Source organism: Parasteatoda tepidariorum, chromosome 5 (assembly GCF_982258835.1).
Source record: "Parasteatoda tepidariorum strain Cologne lab strain chromosome 5, Ptep-v5.0, whole genome shotgun sequence".
In the NCBI taxonomy this organism is placed as follows: Eukaryota; Metazoa; Arthropoda; class Arachnida; order Araneae; family Theridiidae; genus Parasteatoda; species Parasteatoda tepidariorum.
In genome coordinates this window covers 101,254,035-101,270,834 of record NC_141759.1, presented here as the reverse complement: position 1 = coordinate 101,270,834, position 16,800 = coordinate 101,254,035, and the positions used below count along the sequence as shown (strand labels likewise).

General features: G+C 29.8%; 1 protein-coding gene across 2 annotated transcripts in view; it reads right to left on the bottom strand.

The window, feature by feature from the left end:
- Window positions 1-549: 549 nt before the first annotated feature.
- The window catches only part of LOC107443005 (MIF4G domain-containing protein A), a 45,365-nt gene continuing 29,114 nt past the window's right edge, over window positions 550-16,800 (bottom strand). For both annotated transcript variants that reach the window (XM_016056737.4, XM_016056736.5), the window contains exons 6-7: window positions 8,391-8,726; window positions 550-4,792 (exon numbers count right to left, since the gene is read on the bottom strand). In XM_016056737.4, coding sequence (XP_015912223.1) covers window positions 4,559-4,792; window positions 8,391-8,726 — 570 coding nt within the window. In that variant the 3' untranslated portion in view covers window positions 550-4,558. The remainder of the gene's footprint in view (window positions 4,793-8,390; window positions 8,727-16,800) is intronic.

Sequence of the window (16,800 nt, the reverse complement as noted above, 5' to 3'; positions counted from 1 at the left end):
TGAACTTTGAAACCACTTATTTTTTTTCTAATGGCAGGCACTGAATTTTACTTATTAATATTTTTTCTACTATTTAAATTATAAGTCACTGAATGAATAGAGAAATTGTGTTCAGATAATTCTGGGTAGGTTAACACAGAGAAAATAAAATCCCTTTTCAGAAGAGGCAACTTCAAATTTTTAGTGTAGCCTAAATCCAACAGCATCCCATGTCCGAGGGTTCGATCTTCACCGGCCGCAGACTCCCCGTGTAGAAAATGGTGACTGATGCACATTAAATCTGTCGAGTCTCAAAGTCCTCCATGTTCCCATAACAAATCAATACCTCTGGGGGTACTGATCCAGGAGTTTCCTTGTCTTCTGGATTGGGTTCAAAATTACAAGGCTACGAAGTTGAACATTAGTAGTCGTAACCCCATGAAATTAGGTCGGCTGTTCAACGACGGTTATAAAATAAAATATTACCACACTAGGGCCGGGTTAGCCTGGTTGGCAGGGTACTGGGAACACATACAGATAGCTCATTTGAAGAAGAAAAAAATACAATGCTCCATTAACATTAAGTATTTTATTCACAAATCTTGGAAGACTAGAAAATGCAATTAATATTTCCATATTGCAAAACTTACAATATTGCACACTACTAGTGACCTGGATATACAAGTTAGAACTTCCAGCATCAAAAAAAATCAGAGGTGATTGTGTTATCAAATGAAATCCTCAACAAAAATTTCCTATTTTCCTTCTACATTTCTAATTTAGACCAAATTAACAAAAACTTATTCCCCACTCTAAGGATCCTTTTCAAAACAGTTTTACATCTATACACATAGCTGCCAACATGGATAGGAAAAAATCCAGTGGATTATACAAAATATTAATTTCATGATAACTGTTGCATAATATGCTAAATATTTTAGGGAAAAACTGCAATCCACCTATGATTAACATTAAATGAACTTAAAATGGTATGTATTATGTCAACTTATAATTTTAAATAGTAATAGCAATTTAATTCATCAAAGATAGTTAAAATATTTTTTAATTAATTTAAAAAGGGAGTTTTGAATGAAAATAAACTGAACATTTAAAAAAACTTTATAAATGAGGATAGCTTTATTATATGTAAAACTTACTCAATTTTAGGGAACTTTCTAAAATGTACAAAAACCAGTTGAGTAGGAAAAACTGTAAAAATCCAGTAAAGTTTGCAGCTATGAATTAAACACATTTCAATGAAGGTAAAAATATTTAAAAGTAGCTTAAGGCAATCTCGTTCATAACATTTTCAGTTAGCTAACAATTATAATTCATTTTCTGTCTGAAGAAGACTTTTACATTAATGCGGATTACATTATTTTTAACCATAGTCATATTTTGACTTGAAAAATTTACAAAAACTGGAAGGAAGAGAATATTGCAAAATATTTTCATATCTACCCACTTGTAAAGAACTTAAAATTACCCTTCAGTCACATGCGAAAAAGTGACATTTTGACTTGCTGAATTCACTACATTGCAAAACACCAGATAATGAAACTATTTAAGGATAGAAACATGTTCCCAGAAGGTTCTTTGACTATAGAAAACTTTAGCTAAAATTTCAAAGAATCAAAAAATTAAAATCTGAACACTTACTCCCAGTTGAACTAATATAATCAATCTTTGAAATCTCAACTGTGTGTCTCTAGTTTAAGATATCAAAATCCGGAGAATGTTAGGATTTCCTTGATTCACAATCACCCTTAAAAAGAAAACAGAATTGATATTGGCACATATTATAATCTAGTAAGCACTTAATAGGAGAAATGCAACATGAAACAACTCTCAATTCAACAACAAAAAAAAATATGTTATTGCCCAGAAAAAGCTTCAAAATATACAGTGAAATATACCTATATGAACCATTAACTAATTTATCATAAATTGAAAGCTAACTAACAAAATACAGTATCACAGAAAGTTTGTATGAAATATCAAACACAATGACCAATATACACACGTTATGAAAAAAAAAGTAGTTATAAATACACCATAAAATTAGTTTATAAACGTATTATTAGTATTTTGAAGAAAAGCAGCAACTATTATTTTTTCGTAGTTTCATGTTACAATAATAAAATAAAAAATTTCAATAAATCAAATGCAATTAAACAAAATACCAATACAATTATTCCTCATTTAAAAATAGAAAGTTTTTCAAATAAATAAGAATTGTATAACTAGTCATACAAGAATTTATAGCCTCTAGTATTGTAAACAGCTTGATATTAAACAACTCTTAAAATTTCACAGTATATCTTATAAATAAAAACGAGAATCTTGGCATTACTATAATAAATTGAATTTAGAGGTATAAATATAGTTACAGAAGAATTATTAAAACATTTTGTAGATGACAATACAGTTTTAATCATTGTCAAAAGTCACGGTAGACGTTTTATGGTATTAATGTTATAATATTTCGCACTTATGTTTTATTATTAAACTTCTAAATTGAGAAGGAAGCAGAAAAAAAATTTAAAAAAACTGAAATTTTCTTAAAAAAAGGAAGCAATTGTTAAGATTGTTAGAATAATGCCTGCTTTATCTCACTTGTATACAAAAACAAGCCACTTCTTTTTCATTAGATTAAATTTAAGGCACAGTTATGGCAAAATTAAACACTCATTCTTTACATGACTAGTTACTTACAAAATTACATTACATTTTTTATAAAAATCACAATTTCTTGGTTAATAATTTTCAATAAAAAAAAAAAATTCTTCCACATTCATTTTAAATATATTTCACATTTTTATAAGATGTTCAACATAATCTTTTCATAAAAAAAATAAAATAGGTTAAACATTTAACCATATATGAACAAAAGAAAATCTTCTATAAATGTTAATAATCAAAAAAAAAAAATAATAATAATAATAAATTCTCACTCGTGAAATATGCTCACCATAATCTTTTAATAAAAAAATAAACAATAAAATTTCTTTTTTTCCTACATTTCTCTAAGATAAATAAAAAAAAATAATGTGTTTCAGCCATTTAAAAGAGAGTTTCATCAATGCTATTGATAAAAATAAAAAAAACTTTCAACCATGTTAACAGGAAAACTTTGAGCCATTTATAAGCCTATGGAGCATAATTAACAGAAAAGAACTAAAAAAACTAAGAATGTATTTCTATTTTGATTAAACAAAATAAAATAATTCTAATAAATTTACTAAAAAATAGCAGTAATTAAACAAAAAGGATTTATTCTACTTCTTCGATAAATATTCTGTTTTTTTTTCTTTTTGAGAAAATCTAATAATTATAAAGCTTCAAAAGTTTTCCAATAACACAGTTAAAATATGACTGCTTTTCAAATTAATTAATAAAGATATGAATAAAAAGTATTCGAAGAAAACTGAGAAATAAATGCTGTTAAGACAAAATCTAAGTGTGAAAATAAGTTAACTAAAATTAGACATAATACAACATATCAAGAACACATTACACTAGAAAAACTGGATATTAAAGCACTACATTAAGAAATAAGAACTTAAATGTTTCAAAAAGAAAAATATCAGAACTCTACTTCCAAGAGAGAAACAAAGGAACAAAAATAAAACTATTCTAAGAAGGTTTAGGTAACAAAACTAATTGTTTTACTGTTATAGAGTCAACATATGTTCCCATTTCTATTATGCTTATTTTGTCCTAGTATAAATTATATTAGAAATTTAAGACAGTAAAAATATATATCAGAAATTAAAGTTTGAATTTGATAAATCATTTGAAATAACATTAACATTATTTCAAAATCGCAGCAATGTTTGTTCACAAAAGGTATAAAGAATAGACAGATAGCAGGTAATTATACAATTAACGAATCTGAAAATTTAGTCTCTAATGTAGGAGTACAACTTAAGACATTAACATCCTAAACAAAAAATTTGTTTACAGAAAAAGAGAAAAAAATTATTTAAAAAAATTTTTTCAAGAACAATGCAAACTATCCAGAAGTACAATATCATAGTTGCCACTGAAATCTGGAAAAAAAATTACCTGTGTTTTCCCAGTAAATATTATACACAATATATATTAAGAGGAACTAAACAATTATTGTGCTTTTGTGTGAGTTATATTGGGCTAACTATATTTATTAATTTCAATTGCCGGAAAAACTTAGAGAAAAAAAGAAACAAATTTCCCTGTATTTTCCTAATTTGCAAAGGAAAAAAAAAAATCTAAATTCAAATCTAAATCTAAAATCTTTATATTCCCTGTTATTATTTATATTCCCTGTTATGACTTTTAAATTCTCTTTATTTTTCCTGTTATTTTAGGTGATTTTTAAATTCCCAGTATTTTCCAGGTTTTCCTTGCGGAGTGACAACCCCGAATATTCTATATTCAGTGGCATATCTAAGTACTAATCACAAATACTTTAGTAAATTTTTGTTCCTTTGTTTCTCCTTTAGAAACAATAGGGGGGAAAAAACAGCATTTTTTTTCCTTCATAGGAATAACTTTTGTTCCTACAAAAGAATTCTCACTCAAAACACACAAACTCTTTTTAGTGAAAAGACAATTTAGTGTAAGGAAAATAATACATGGTCTGGGGCAGATCCAGCTGCCAATTACTAGCATGAAGCTCAATTACTTCAAGCAGTGTCTTTCGTATTTGTGCACTAATGGACGGACTAATGAATGCATCACGCAGGTTAGAAACCAACTGCTGCATACGCTGCGGTGAGTCTACTTCCAGCTGTTTTCCAACCATATTTAACATTTGGCGGAGAATATCAATCTGTAAAAAAATTTACATCAATAAAAATATATGAAAGAAAACTCTGAGAGCAATTGAAGACTGAGGTTTAGATCACAGGGGTGATTGTGATCCCTACTCAAAAATACTGAAAATTTCTTTAGTAAAATCATAAATAATGCATTTCAAAAAAATTAATGTCTTCATAAATTCAAAACATTAAATTTTAAATAAATTATATGCAGCATAATTTAAATGAATAATTATGTATAAGTTTACCTTTATATCTAATCACATTTATTATTCTACAGGAAAAAAGATATTTACAAATGAAAGAGATGTCAAGCATAAATTCTAGTTCTAATACTTTTCAATGAAATATACAAGAATTTTTATCCATAAATGTGATCAATGATTTCTTCAAACTTCTGAACCTTGGATTTCCCAATCACGGTTACAAAAAAAATCTGGATTATTTCCAATCCATAGTGCCAACATGGGTAGGAAAAAATCCAGTAGATTTTACGAAATAATATAAATTTCATGTTAATTGTTGTATAATGTACTAAATGTTTAAGGGAATTTTAGGGATTTTCATAGTTATCAAAATAGAGAGCATTTAATTCATCAAAGATAGAAGATTTTTTAAAATTTATTTAAAAAGAGAGTTCTGAATAAAATTTAAATATTCAAGCAATAATTCATACAAAAACCAGGAGAATTTTAATTAAACCAGTTGACCAGGAGAAACTGGGAAAATCCAGTAGAGTTGGCAGCTATGACAATCCAATACTCAACTCTGAATCAGCAATCAAATGTTACAAAATAACAATAACTTTTGGACAAGGATAGTCCTTATCAATTGAATCAAATTTGTTAAAATGTAATCATTAAAGGTCAGTTGTCATAACTTGAAAAAAAAAAACTTCGTTGGTAAATATCTAGAAACAACTTGAAGCAAAGTAGATTGCTTATACGTCCATCAATTGTGTCAATAAAAGAAGTTTACAAAAATGAATTCAAATAAGCGAAAGTATTAAAAATTAAGATTCTTTTTATGATATTTAAGATACATCTCTATAAAAATAAAGTATTAATATTTTATTGAGTTAATTTTTCGTAACATAAAAAAAAACTTTTAACAAGAGTTACTAAAGCTGCTAAAGACTAAATATACCATGAAAAAATGTAGATATATATATATATATATATATATATATATATATGTATACATATCAGGCATGTGATTGCAAGTAGAAGAAATTATCCGAATTTTTCTTTTTGTATGCAGAAAATAAACAAAAGATTGCCATTTTCGTAAACAAAAGTAATATTTATAAAATTTAAAAAAAAAAAAATTATCAACGTAGAATATATATATTGAAAAAAATTACATATTTCTCCTTTTTCACAGCAAAATTTAAAAAAAAAAAAAAAAAAGACTGATAGTAAAATTGCATGTATTTACAACGAAATCTCGCAAATCAGATGCATCAAAAAGAGGTTAATGAAATGAACATTTTGAGATTCATGAGTTATAATGAATAATATTGTAGTAAAAATATAGAGATTTTAAAAAATATGCAAAAATCATTAATGATAACTGCTGAAAAATTTATAAAAAAGACAATAGAATTATCACGTCGAGCACATGATTAAAATGCTTCTGAAGTTTTAAACTAATTCTCTAAATATTTCTTGATAAATATGAAAAAAATATTTCAGCATAGAAGTGCTTCAATTATTTTGTTCAACCCTTGTACATCTAGACAGCAGGGTTATACAGTGTGCAGAAAATCAACGAACCACACAAAATAACTTTTGATCTAATGATCGGATCTTAATGTTCTTGAACTCAATCTTAATAGTTCAAGGGCTTAAGCTCAAATATGATAATTAATCAGTGCAAACAATTATTTAAATTACGACATTAGACACAAAATTCTCTGAATAAACATACCTTTTTTTGACAGATTCGGACATCTGACTCCTAAATATAGGAAGTAGCTGATGTCTGAGAAATATGGTCTCCATAGTTTGATAAGGAGAGCAGTCCAAAATTTAAACCCATTAATGTTAATTTTACTTTTTGTGTATTTAACCATATCTCAAGAACTTTTTAAGAGAATTGAAAGCTTTTTGCACACAATTATAAAATTCATTTGGTGAAAGATTCCATGCAAAATATAACTTTGGTATGGATTTATTATCTTTTATTATTTTACATTATAATAATCAAAAACATTTTTAATTGTAATTTTCTTACTTCATTTTAAAGAATGAAATTTTAAATGGCAAAATAGAACATTTGAGCGAACAGTAGAAATCGAATTTTAAAAATACACAAGCTATTTGACACTAATCGAATTTTAAAAATACACAAGCTATTTGACCGATTTCGCTCAAATTTTGTCATTTAAAATTACATTCCTTAAAATGATGTAAAAAATTTTCTGCCTTACAATTCAATATATTTTTGATTATTATTAAATAAATTATAAAATAATAAATATTTACTAAAAATTATATTTTGCATGAAATTATCTTTAGAGAAAGAAATTTTATAACTTTAAGGATATATTTTTAAATCCACTTAAAAAGTTCTCAAATTATGGTGAAATAGGATAAAAGTAAAATTAACATTAAGTGGTCCAAACTACTTAGACGATATTCCCCAGATTGCGGCTAGCCCTTATATTTCAGGGGCATAAATCCAAATCCGTGGAAAAAAAGGTATGTTTATTCAGAGGAAGTCAGATTTCTCAATTTAAAATAGTGCCTGCAAAAAGTAATTAGCGTATTTAAAGTCACCTCCTAGAACCATTAAGATTGAGTTCCAGAACGTGAAGATCTGCTCATTAAATCAAAAGTTACTCCAGGGGACCTAACCAGAACTTTCAACAAAAAATAAGCACCTTTTAATTACCTTTTAAGTACTCAAAAATATTTTTAAGCACTATTTAGATCAACAAAATGCAAAATAATTTGCAAACACTTTACATAATCATTATAAAATAACTAGTTTCAGACAAAGGGCTTTTTTCTTGATTATATTAGCCACCATAAAAATATCGAGAGATTTTTCCGTTCGATTTCAGAGAGTGGAAAATTAAACCTGCAATTGAGAATATCTTGCAAACTGCAGCAGAGTTGCACATGAGTGTGTTAGAATCTCACCAAACTCAGCTCAGTAGACGCGCACTCGCAAGTACTTCATCAAACATGTAAAATGATTGGCACTTTGATACGCTATGGACAAACGGTAGGCAGAAATGGATTGCGGTTGATTGAATTGCGAAAATATTGAAGTGAAAAGCACACTCTTAAATAACACGAAGCGAAAACCTGCATGGTAAAAAAAAAATCTCATTTTCAAAAAAGGAAAATTAAGAACTTTTTAAATAATACACCCAATGAAAGGAGTATATATAAGGACTTTTAAAAAACGAAAATAAGCACCCTTCAAGCACTTTTTAAAAACGCTACACACCATGTGCTCATAGTAGTAAGTATTTTTATTTTATGCACTATACATCTGAATTTCCAACTCACTAAGAGTTTCACAACTAAGAATTTCACAAAATATCTTTTCAAAAAAAAAAATCAAAATCATCTATAAGAGTACTATCAAAAATCTTACTTCTCCTTCACTATTGAGGGATGGAGGCTTTAATATGATGTTAGCACAATCATAAAGAAGTGTTTGAAGTGTCAAAGCTAAATGTCCCATTGGCGAATTAGGATGAGGACCAATGACCTGGTTGCCACCAGAAGGCTGTATAATTTGGCAATGTTGATTTTTGACATGGCGGTAAAGCTCGATAAGAAACGACACGTAAGCTGTCCAGCGACGTAGTCCAGAAACGGTGGTGCCTACAGGAGTGAGGAAGGAAGAGCGCAACAATTTATCTCGCTCATTGTACCATTCCCGGCAGCAGTTTTGAAGGCTTTCTAAAAACGTGTGATCGTGTTCCTTCTACGTACAACAAGAGAGAAAAAACTACATTACAATCAAGATATGAAATTATTTACTATCTAAACAACATTCAAAAAAGTATATTTAAATTGAAATAGTGAGATCTGTTGCAAAAAGCATGTTAATCTGATGCATGTTAAATCTGTCGACTACCTGGTGTGTCGAGTGTCTAAAAGTGCCTGGCGAGAGGTCTTAGCTCAGGGGATAAAGCACTCGCCTCACAATGAGATGAAGCAGGTGCAGAGGTAGATCATGGATTAAAGTCTGCCCCCAGGCTGACCATGGGAGGTTTTCCTCTCCCTGTAATGCAAATGCGGGTCAGTTCCATGAAAAAGCCCTCCAGACAAACGTCTCCCAATACTTGATCTAGGAGTTTCCTTGTCTTCTGGATTAGGTTCAAAATTACAATGCTACAGAGTTGAACATTGGTAGCCGTAAACTATAAATTGGGTCGGCTGTTTAATAATGGTAATGATATTATTAATAACATAAAGGTGTATGCAGCAACTTGGAACCTTGTTGATGGCACAGAAGGTTGATTTTATATTTTATAACCATCTTTGAACAGACAACCCAATTTTGGAGTTTTCGACTACTAATGCTCTACTTCGTAGTCTTGTAATTTTGAACCAATCCAGAAGACAAGGAAACTCCTGGATCAGTACCCCAAGAGGTATGATTGGTCATGGGAACATACAGGACATTGAGACTCGACAGATTCACATCAGCAAATCAAATGGCAATCAGTTCACATCAAAATTCCTGCGGAAGTGGACACGTTTCTGAAATAATTAGACTAATAATTTAAGTACGACACAAAATGTGTTATTTGCCCTCTTCTTGCTTGTGGATACCATGTACTGATTTCATGGAATTAATGTATTTTGTTATGCCTTTAGAACTTAGCTTAGCTTGAAATTTTTACATTTGTTAAATGAATTATATTATCTTTGTTACTGTCTAGTGCCTCTTTAAAACCTTCTTATGCTTTATGTTGGAAAGTCATAAGTGATATAGTTGTCACGAGTGGATTATGTACAATAGGCCTCTAGTTCTTCACGGTTATATGCTAACTTAAAATTATAATCCAGTACCAAAAAATAGAAACATACTAAATCAAATTTTTTCTTTTTTTTAAATTAAGACTTTTTATTTTTAATTAAATTATTAAAAATGTTTGCATAATATGTATAAATGATTTAGGAGAGAAAAAAACTTCACACATACCTCTGTATTTTTTCCAAGAAGCAATTAGAAAGGAAAAAAAGTTAACATTCAAAATGAATACAAGAATATATTTAAAATAAATACTAATAATTATTAATAACAAATAAATTATTCATAAGCCAGAGGTAGATCTTGGTTTTATAATAGGAGGCTTTTAGGAAAAATGAAATTCAATTCCAGCAAAAACTATATTTTATGTATTTAAAATAAAGGCAATAATTTGATAAAGAATCAAAAATATTACTCTAAATAAAACTTTTTTAGACATTTCTAAAATAAATCTTGGTGAAAGAACAGTTTCTATGAATTTAAATTTTGAAATGAATTATCTCTATAAATTTAAATTTGGATCTTAATATGGAAATTTAAATTTCTATAAAATTAAGTACGGATCACTCCCTAGAGGTAAATTTTAAAAAAAAAACTTCACAATCATTCATAGTAAATATAACTACATATTAGAAGTAAATACTGAATTACTTTTATGCAGATAGTATATTAACTATTAAGAAATAAGGCAATACTATAACTCTATTCAAGAAAACTTTGAATTCTAAATGACCTGATAAAATTTAAATTATTTGTGCAATACAGTATAAATGTCACAGTTAATGTCAAATTGATCTGTGTCCATAACAGCTATTTATTACACAAACTAAGTAAAATGGTTAGTTAATAAAATGTCAAGCTAATATAATTCAATAGATTAGCAAACTAGTACTTTAATTAAACATTGTCTTTAATTAAACACTGTCAGTTGGCTGTTACTCATAATTATTTATTGGAATCTTTGGCGAAAAAGTGCATTCATTGTATTCAAAAAACTTATTAGCAATTATAAATAACCATCAAAACTAATGATTAAAAACAACAAAAAATTTATTTATATATATATATAAAACTAAACTCAGCGGCGCGACAGCCCTTGCGGGTCAAGGCCTACTGTGCCCATCTCAGTTTTCTTGACCTTGGGCTCTGAGGTGCAGGAGCAGATGTACCGGTCAAGTGGTCAGCCGAACGCGGAACCCCCAGTGTTTAGTTCCCAAGCGTGCTTGGTACTCATTCATCGACCCACTGAAGGGATGAAAGGCTGAGTCAGCCTTGCCCGGCCCGAGGATCGAACCAGGGACCTGTGGCACGACAGCGCGAAGCGCTACTGCTTAGCCATCATATATATATCATATCATATATATATAATATATATATATATAAAGTTAAAAATGACAGCCGAGATTCTCGCAGAATATCATATTTGTCATGTCAACAATAAAAGAGAAACGAAGTTTCTGAATAAATGAGTTTATTTAAAAACATTAGTAATAAAGAATGTCACACACAGAGTGACGAAAAGAAAGAATACAAAATGATCTGCTTCAACAGAAGCTTAAATACAGATAGCAGGTGACGTCATGATCCACGCAAGAACGACCAACAGCAAATGAAAATAAGCTGGCCGATCCCCGCAGACCATGACGTCACCGACGCAAGTTGAATGCATGAGATCGACGACGGAAAATCGAACCTCATACCTTTTAACTCCTATTATTTGTCTAACATGCGGCCCCCTCTCATGCCTTCAACTTTTACAAAAAAACACACATATACAGTTTATCAAAATCCTCAATAAACTAAAGAAATATTTAATTTCCTTAAACTAATACTTAAGCTGTTTCAGTCCTGAAACCACCCAAAAGATTAAACTTTCACAAATACTTTTGAACAGAAATTTTCCACTTCTAACTTGGTTAAAGGTTTTGTAAAAATGTCCGCTAAGTTAAATTTACTCCTAACGTGCTTAACAGCAAAAAATTTATCATAAATTAAATTTCTTAAAAAATGATACCTTACGTCGATGTGTTTCGTTCGACTATTTTCAATAGGTGAATGAGAAAAATCAATTGCCGATTGATTGTCACTAAATATAATACAATCACTTAAATTTATGTCTTCTAAATTCAATTCTCTACACTCATCTATTATTCGCTTAATCCATATTACCTCTTTGGCAGCGTCAGTTAAAGTCACATATTCTGATTCCATTGTAGATAGACTCACACATTTTTGTTTGAAAGTTTTCCAGAATATCGGAGTTTTATCTAAAAACAATATTATACCACCTACTGATATTCTGTCATCCCTGTTAGCAGCGAAATCTGAGTCACAGTAACAATTAACTTTTAATTCTTCAATATTTGATAATTTTAAGAAATAATCTTGAGTATTTTGAACATAACCTAATAATCTTAATAAAGTATTCCAGTGTTTTAAACCTGGGTTTTCTTGAAATTGTGATAATATATTTACCGCATAGGATATATCCGGTCTTGTGCGATTAGCTATATAAGCCAAACAACCCAAAAGGCTTCGAAACGGCAATTTCGCCATTTCATCCAACTCGTTTTTAGAAGATGGACAGTCAGCTTTTGATAATAAGTTACCCTTAGTAATCGGCAACGATGACAAAGGAAATTTAAAGCTAGAAAACATTTTACAAACTTTTTGGATGTAACTCTTTTGATGTATTAACATCTCACCATCTTTTTGAACAAATTCAACACCTAACAACTTACGAGTATTACCCAAAATTTTTAAATCAAAATTATCACCTAAAAGTTTAATAACACTGTCTACTTCATTTTTTGTTTTAGCAAAAATAATTATATCATCTACATAAATTATAAGAATTACATTTTTATATACATATGTACAATTACACCACTTCAATCTTACAAACTTTAAATTTTCAAGTGTATTATCCAGTTCAAAAAAAACCACTCTCGACCACTTTGCTTGAGTCCATAAATAGCTTTCTTTAAATGACAGACGTGGTCTTGCTTATTTAAATGAACAAAACCTTGAGGTTGATACATAAAAACATCCTCATTCAAATTTGCGTAAAGGTAGGCACACTTTATATCTAATTGGGAATGATACCATCCTAGCATACAAACTAATATTGTGAAAAACATTCTTACAAGAACAAAATTAACCACAGGACTAAATACTTCATCATAACTTTCACCTCTTATTTGTTTAAATCCCTGTGCAACTAAACGTGCTTTGTATCTTACAATTTCCCCCTTTTCATTTACTTTAGTTGTATAAACCCAACGACTTCCCAAAATTCTTTTATTTTTAGGAGTTGGTACCAAATCCCAAACTTTTCTTTCTTTCATAGTGTTAATCTCGTCAGACATGGCTAATTCCCAATTTTTAACTTGAGGAGATTTTAAACAGTCTTTATAATTTTTAGGAATTTTTATTTCAATATGATTTGCTTCATGTTTTATATTATGATTAACCTGAAAATTTGAAACTTTACCCGAAAAAGCATTTTTCCCACTGAAATTAAATAAATCCCTATCATACTTAATATTATTGCTGTTGCAATAATTTTCTACATCATTATAGGATCTTAATCTCATATTTACTCCTTCAATGTTATAATAAATATCAGTTCGACTATTATCTGGACGGGGTACAGCTTTTCTAATCCATGAAATGTTTTTACACGGAATTAAATCGGGTTTTAAGCTTGAATTACCTAAGTCTTCATCTGAAGAACTTCCGCCCAAATCGGGACGTTCCGGTATAAAACTAGCAAAATTGCGTTTAATGAATTTGGTGCCCAGTACAGCTTCCACACCAATTACACTTTCGTCAAAACGAACATTTATTGTTTCTACAAGTTTCCTTTCGTTTTTAATCCAAATTCTATAACCCTTCGTATGCATTGCATATCCTAACATAATCCCTTCTTTAGCTCTCATTTGAAGTTTATTACGCAACTGTTTTGGTTGACCCACAAATGCTAAACAACCAAATGTTTTCAAATGAGTGACTGATGGTTTTCTTCCACTATACAATTCAAAGGGAGTTTTAATTTGGTTTTTATGACAAATTCTATTAAAAGTGTAAGTAAAACATAGTAAAGCTTCAGCCCAAAAGGCATCTCCTAATTTACTAGATTTTAACATTGCTTTTACATTATCTAAGGCGGTTAAATTATAGCGTTCACTAACACCGTTTTGCTCTGGCGTATAAGCGTTAGTACGCTCAGCTCTTATACCTTCATTTTCAAGAAAATCACTAAATTCTTTATGGCAAAATTCCATACCATTATCTGTTCTAACATTTACAATTTTACAGTTTAAAAATCTTTCTGTTCGCTTTTGAAATCTTATGAAACAATCAAAAACATCAGATTTCCTTTTAATGGGAAAAGTAGTAACTTTTCTCGAAAAATCGTCCGTGATAGAAAGAAAGTACCGACTTCCACCATGTGAAATGACGGGCATTGGACCACATACGTCCATATGTAAAAGTTCCAAAGGTTTCTTAGACCTTATACTTAAAATTGGTTTAAACGAAATTCTTTTAGATTTAGCTAGTTTACATTCTATACAATTATTATCTGAAAAATTGAGATTAGATAATCCTTTCACACTAGAATTTTTACTTGTTTGAATTATATAATCACAATTTATGTGGCAGTACCTTAAATGCCAGATGTCTAAATCATTTGTCTGAACAGATACGTTAAACAATTGCTCATTCGAGTCACTAACACTTCTGTCAATAACTAAATCTTTATCAGGCTTAGTATAGGCATTTGGTTTAAAATAATACAAGCCATTAAATCTTTTACAATAGAAAATCTTCTCATTTACCCGATTATACACAGAAATACAATTTTTAACACCCACAAAATAACCTCCAGCTTTCTCTATTACAGAACCAGAAATAAGATTTCTTCTAAGTTTAGGAGAATACATGACATTTTGTAAAGTTACTCTGTGCATTTTACCATTTAACTTATTAAAAAATTGCACCTTTCCAATACCTAAAATTGGGCTCTCAATGTCACCTATGGCTAAAGACATAGAAGCATTTTCTACAGTTTCATATTCAAAGAATAAATCCAAATTATTACAAAAATGTGTTGAAGCGGCAGTGTCAAAAAGCCAACTTTCTTTCTCAATTTCATGACTCACATTGCCAACATTTGCTTCAACAATATAAAGACTATTATCTAAAACATTTGTAGTTACATTACAATAAGAATTATCACTTGCATTTTGTTTAAATTTACTCTTTATATTATTTGAATTACACCTTAATTTTTGCTTACAATCTGATATTAAATGACCATATTTGTTACAACGATAACAAGGTCCTATCTTAGATTTATCACAACTAGTTTTGGATTTAGACTTAATATTAGCAGATTCTAAATTTCCTTTACTATTAGAAGAACCAGATTTAAACTTATTAGTTATGCTTAACTTTTCATTAAAACTTGAATTAACATTATAAGCAATATCACTAACATTATTTAAATCAAAATTAAGTTGCTTAAGTCTACTCTCCTCCAAAAGTAATTCGTCTAAAATGTTCTTAAATTTAAATTTAGTGTCCTCCCATCTATAAATAATCTGAACTATACCTTGAAAGTCCTTGGGTAAGTATCTAATAAGTTGGAATCCTTGGTATAGGTCGTCAACAGGATGTCCTGCTTCTTTCAATTGAGAAACCAGGTTCTTTAATCTTGCAGCGAATATTCCAACCTCTTCTCCTGGGGTGTATTTCAGGTCGAAGAACTGGTCTAGGAGTTGAATAACTCTCGCTCTCGTAGTCGGCTCAAAATGTTGTTTTAAAATTTCCCAAGCTTCAGCACCATCCATTGTCTCCGAGATTAGACTTCGGTATTCAGGTTCCACACTAAGAAATATTGACGTGTACGCTTTGTCCCGTCTCCAGAGGTATTCTTGACTTTCTTTTCGACTTGCTTCTGAAGGTAGGGCAGGCTCAGTTTTGGAGATAAAACTCCACACTCCTCGGTCCATAAGGATTACTTTCATATTTTCTTTCCACGTACTCCAATTTGACGAATTTAGGAAATCTATATGCAGGTTCGAAGATTCCATGATGAAACAATTATAGCTCAAAAGGTTCTTTAAAAGCAAAAGGGAGTATCGCTGTTAGTTCTATACTAGATACCAAACTTCGTAATCTTTAGCAGTAGCCATCAAACTTGGATGTGCCGACTTCAAATTCCGGTCTAAAATTCTTTAAATAAATTCTTACTGTTAGTTTTGTCAACTGGAGAAAAATTCTTTAGAAGCATCATATTTTCTTAAATGTGGTATTATTTTTCAAATCCACAGCACCTTGAAGTACTCCACAGCAAACTTATGATTTAAGCTGACGATTCACTTTGCAAATTTGGCGGGCGGGAGCGGCCCCCATCTTTAAGATTCTCCATTTGAAGTTGACAAAGACTCGGCTAAATCCAGGCTAATGCAAAACTAAATATTCAGGACGATAGAACATGAATCCCGGTTATGCCATAAACTGGGCCCATAACCTTGACAGCCGAGATTCTCGCAGAATATCATATTTGTCATGTCAACAATAAAAGAGAAACGAAGTTTCTGAATAAATGAGTTTATTTAAAAACATTAGTAATAAAGAATGTCACACACAGAGTGACGAAAAGAAAGAATACAAAATGATCTGCTTCAACAGAAGCTTAAATACAGATAGCAGGTGACGTCATGATCCACGCAAGAACGACCAACAGCAAATGAAAATAAGCTGGCCGATCCCCGCAGACCATGACGTCACCGACGCAAGTTGAATGCATGAGATCGACGACGGAAAATCGAACCTCATACCTTTTAACTCCTATTATTTGTCTAACAAAAAATATAGAGAAAACATGGAAAATATCAAAGATTAATGAAACGAGAAGAAGAAAAATTATTAAAACATTTTATTTTAAAAAAATTTAAAGAATATATATTAAAAAGCTGGAAACAAAAAAATAAATTTTTAACTTATTTTA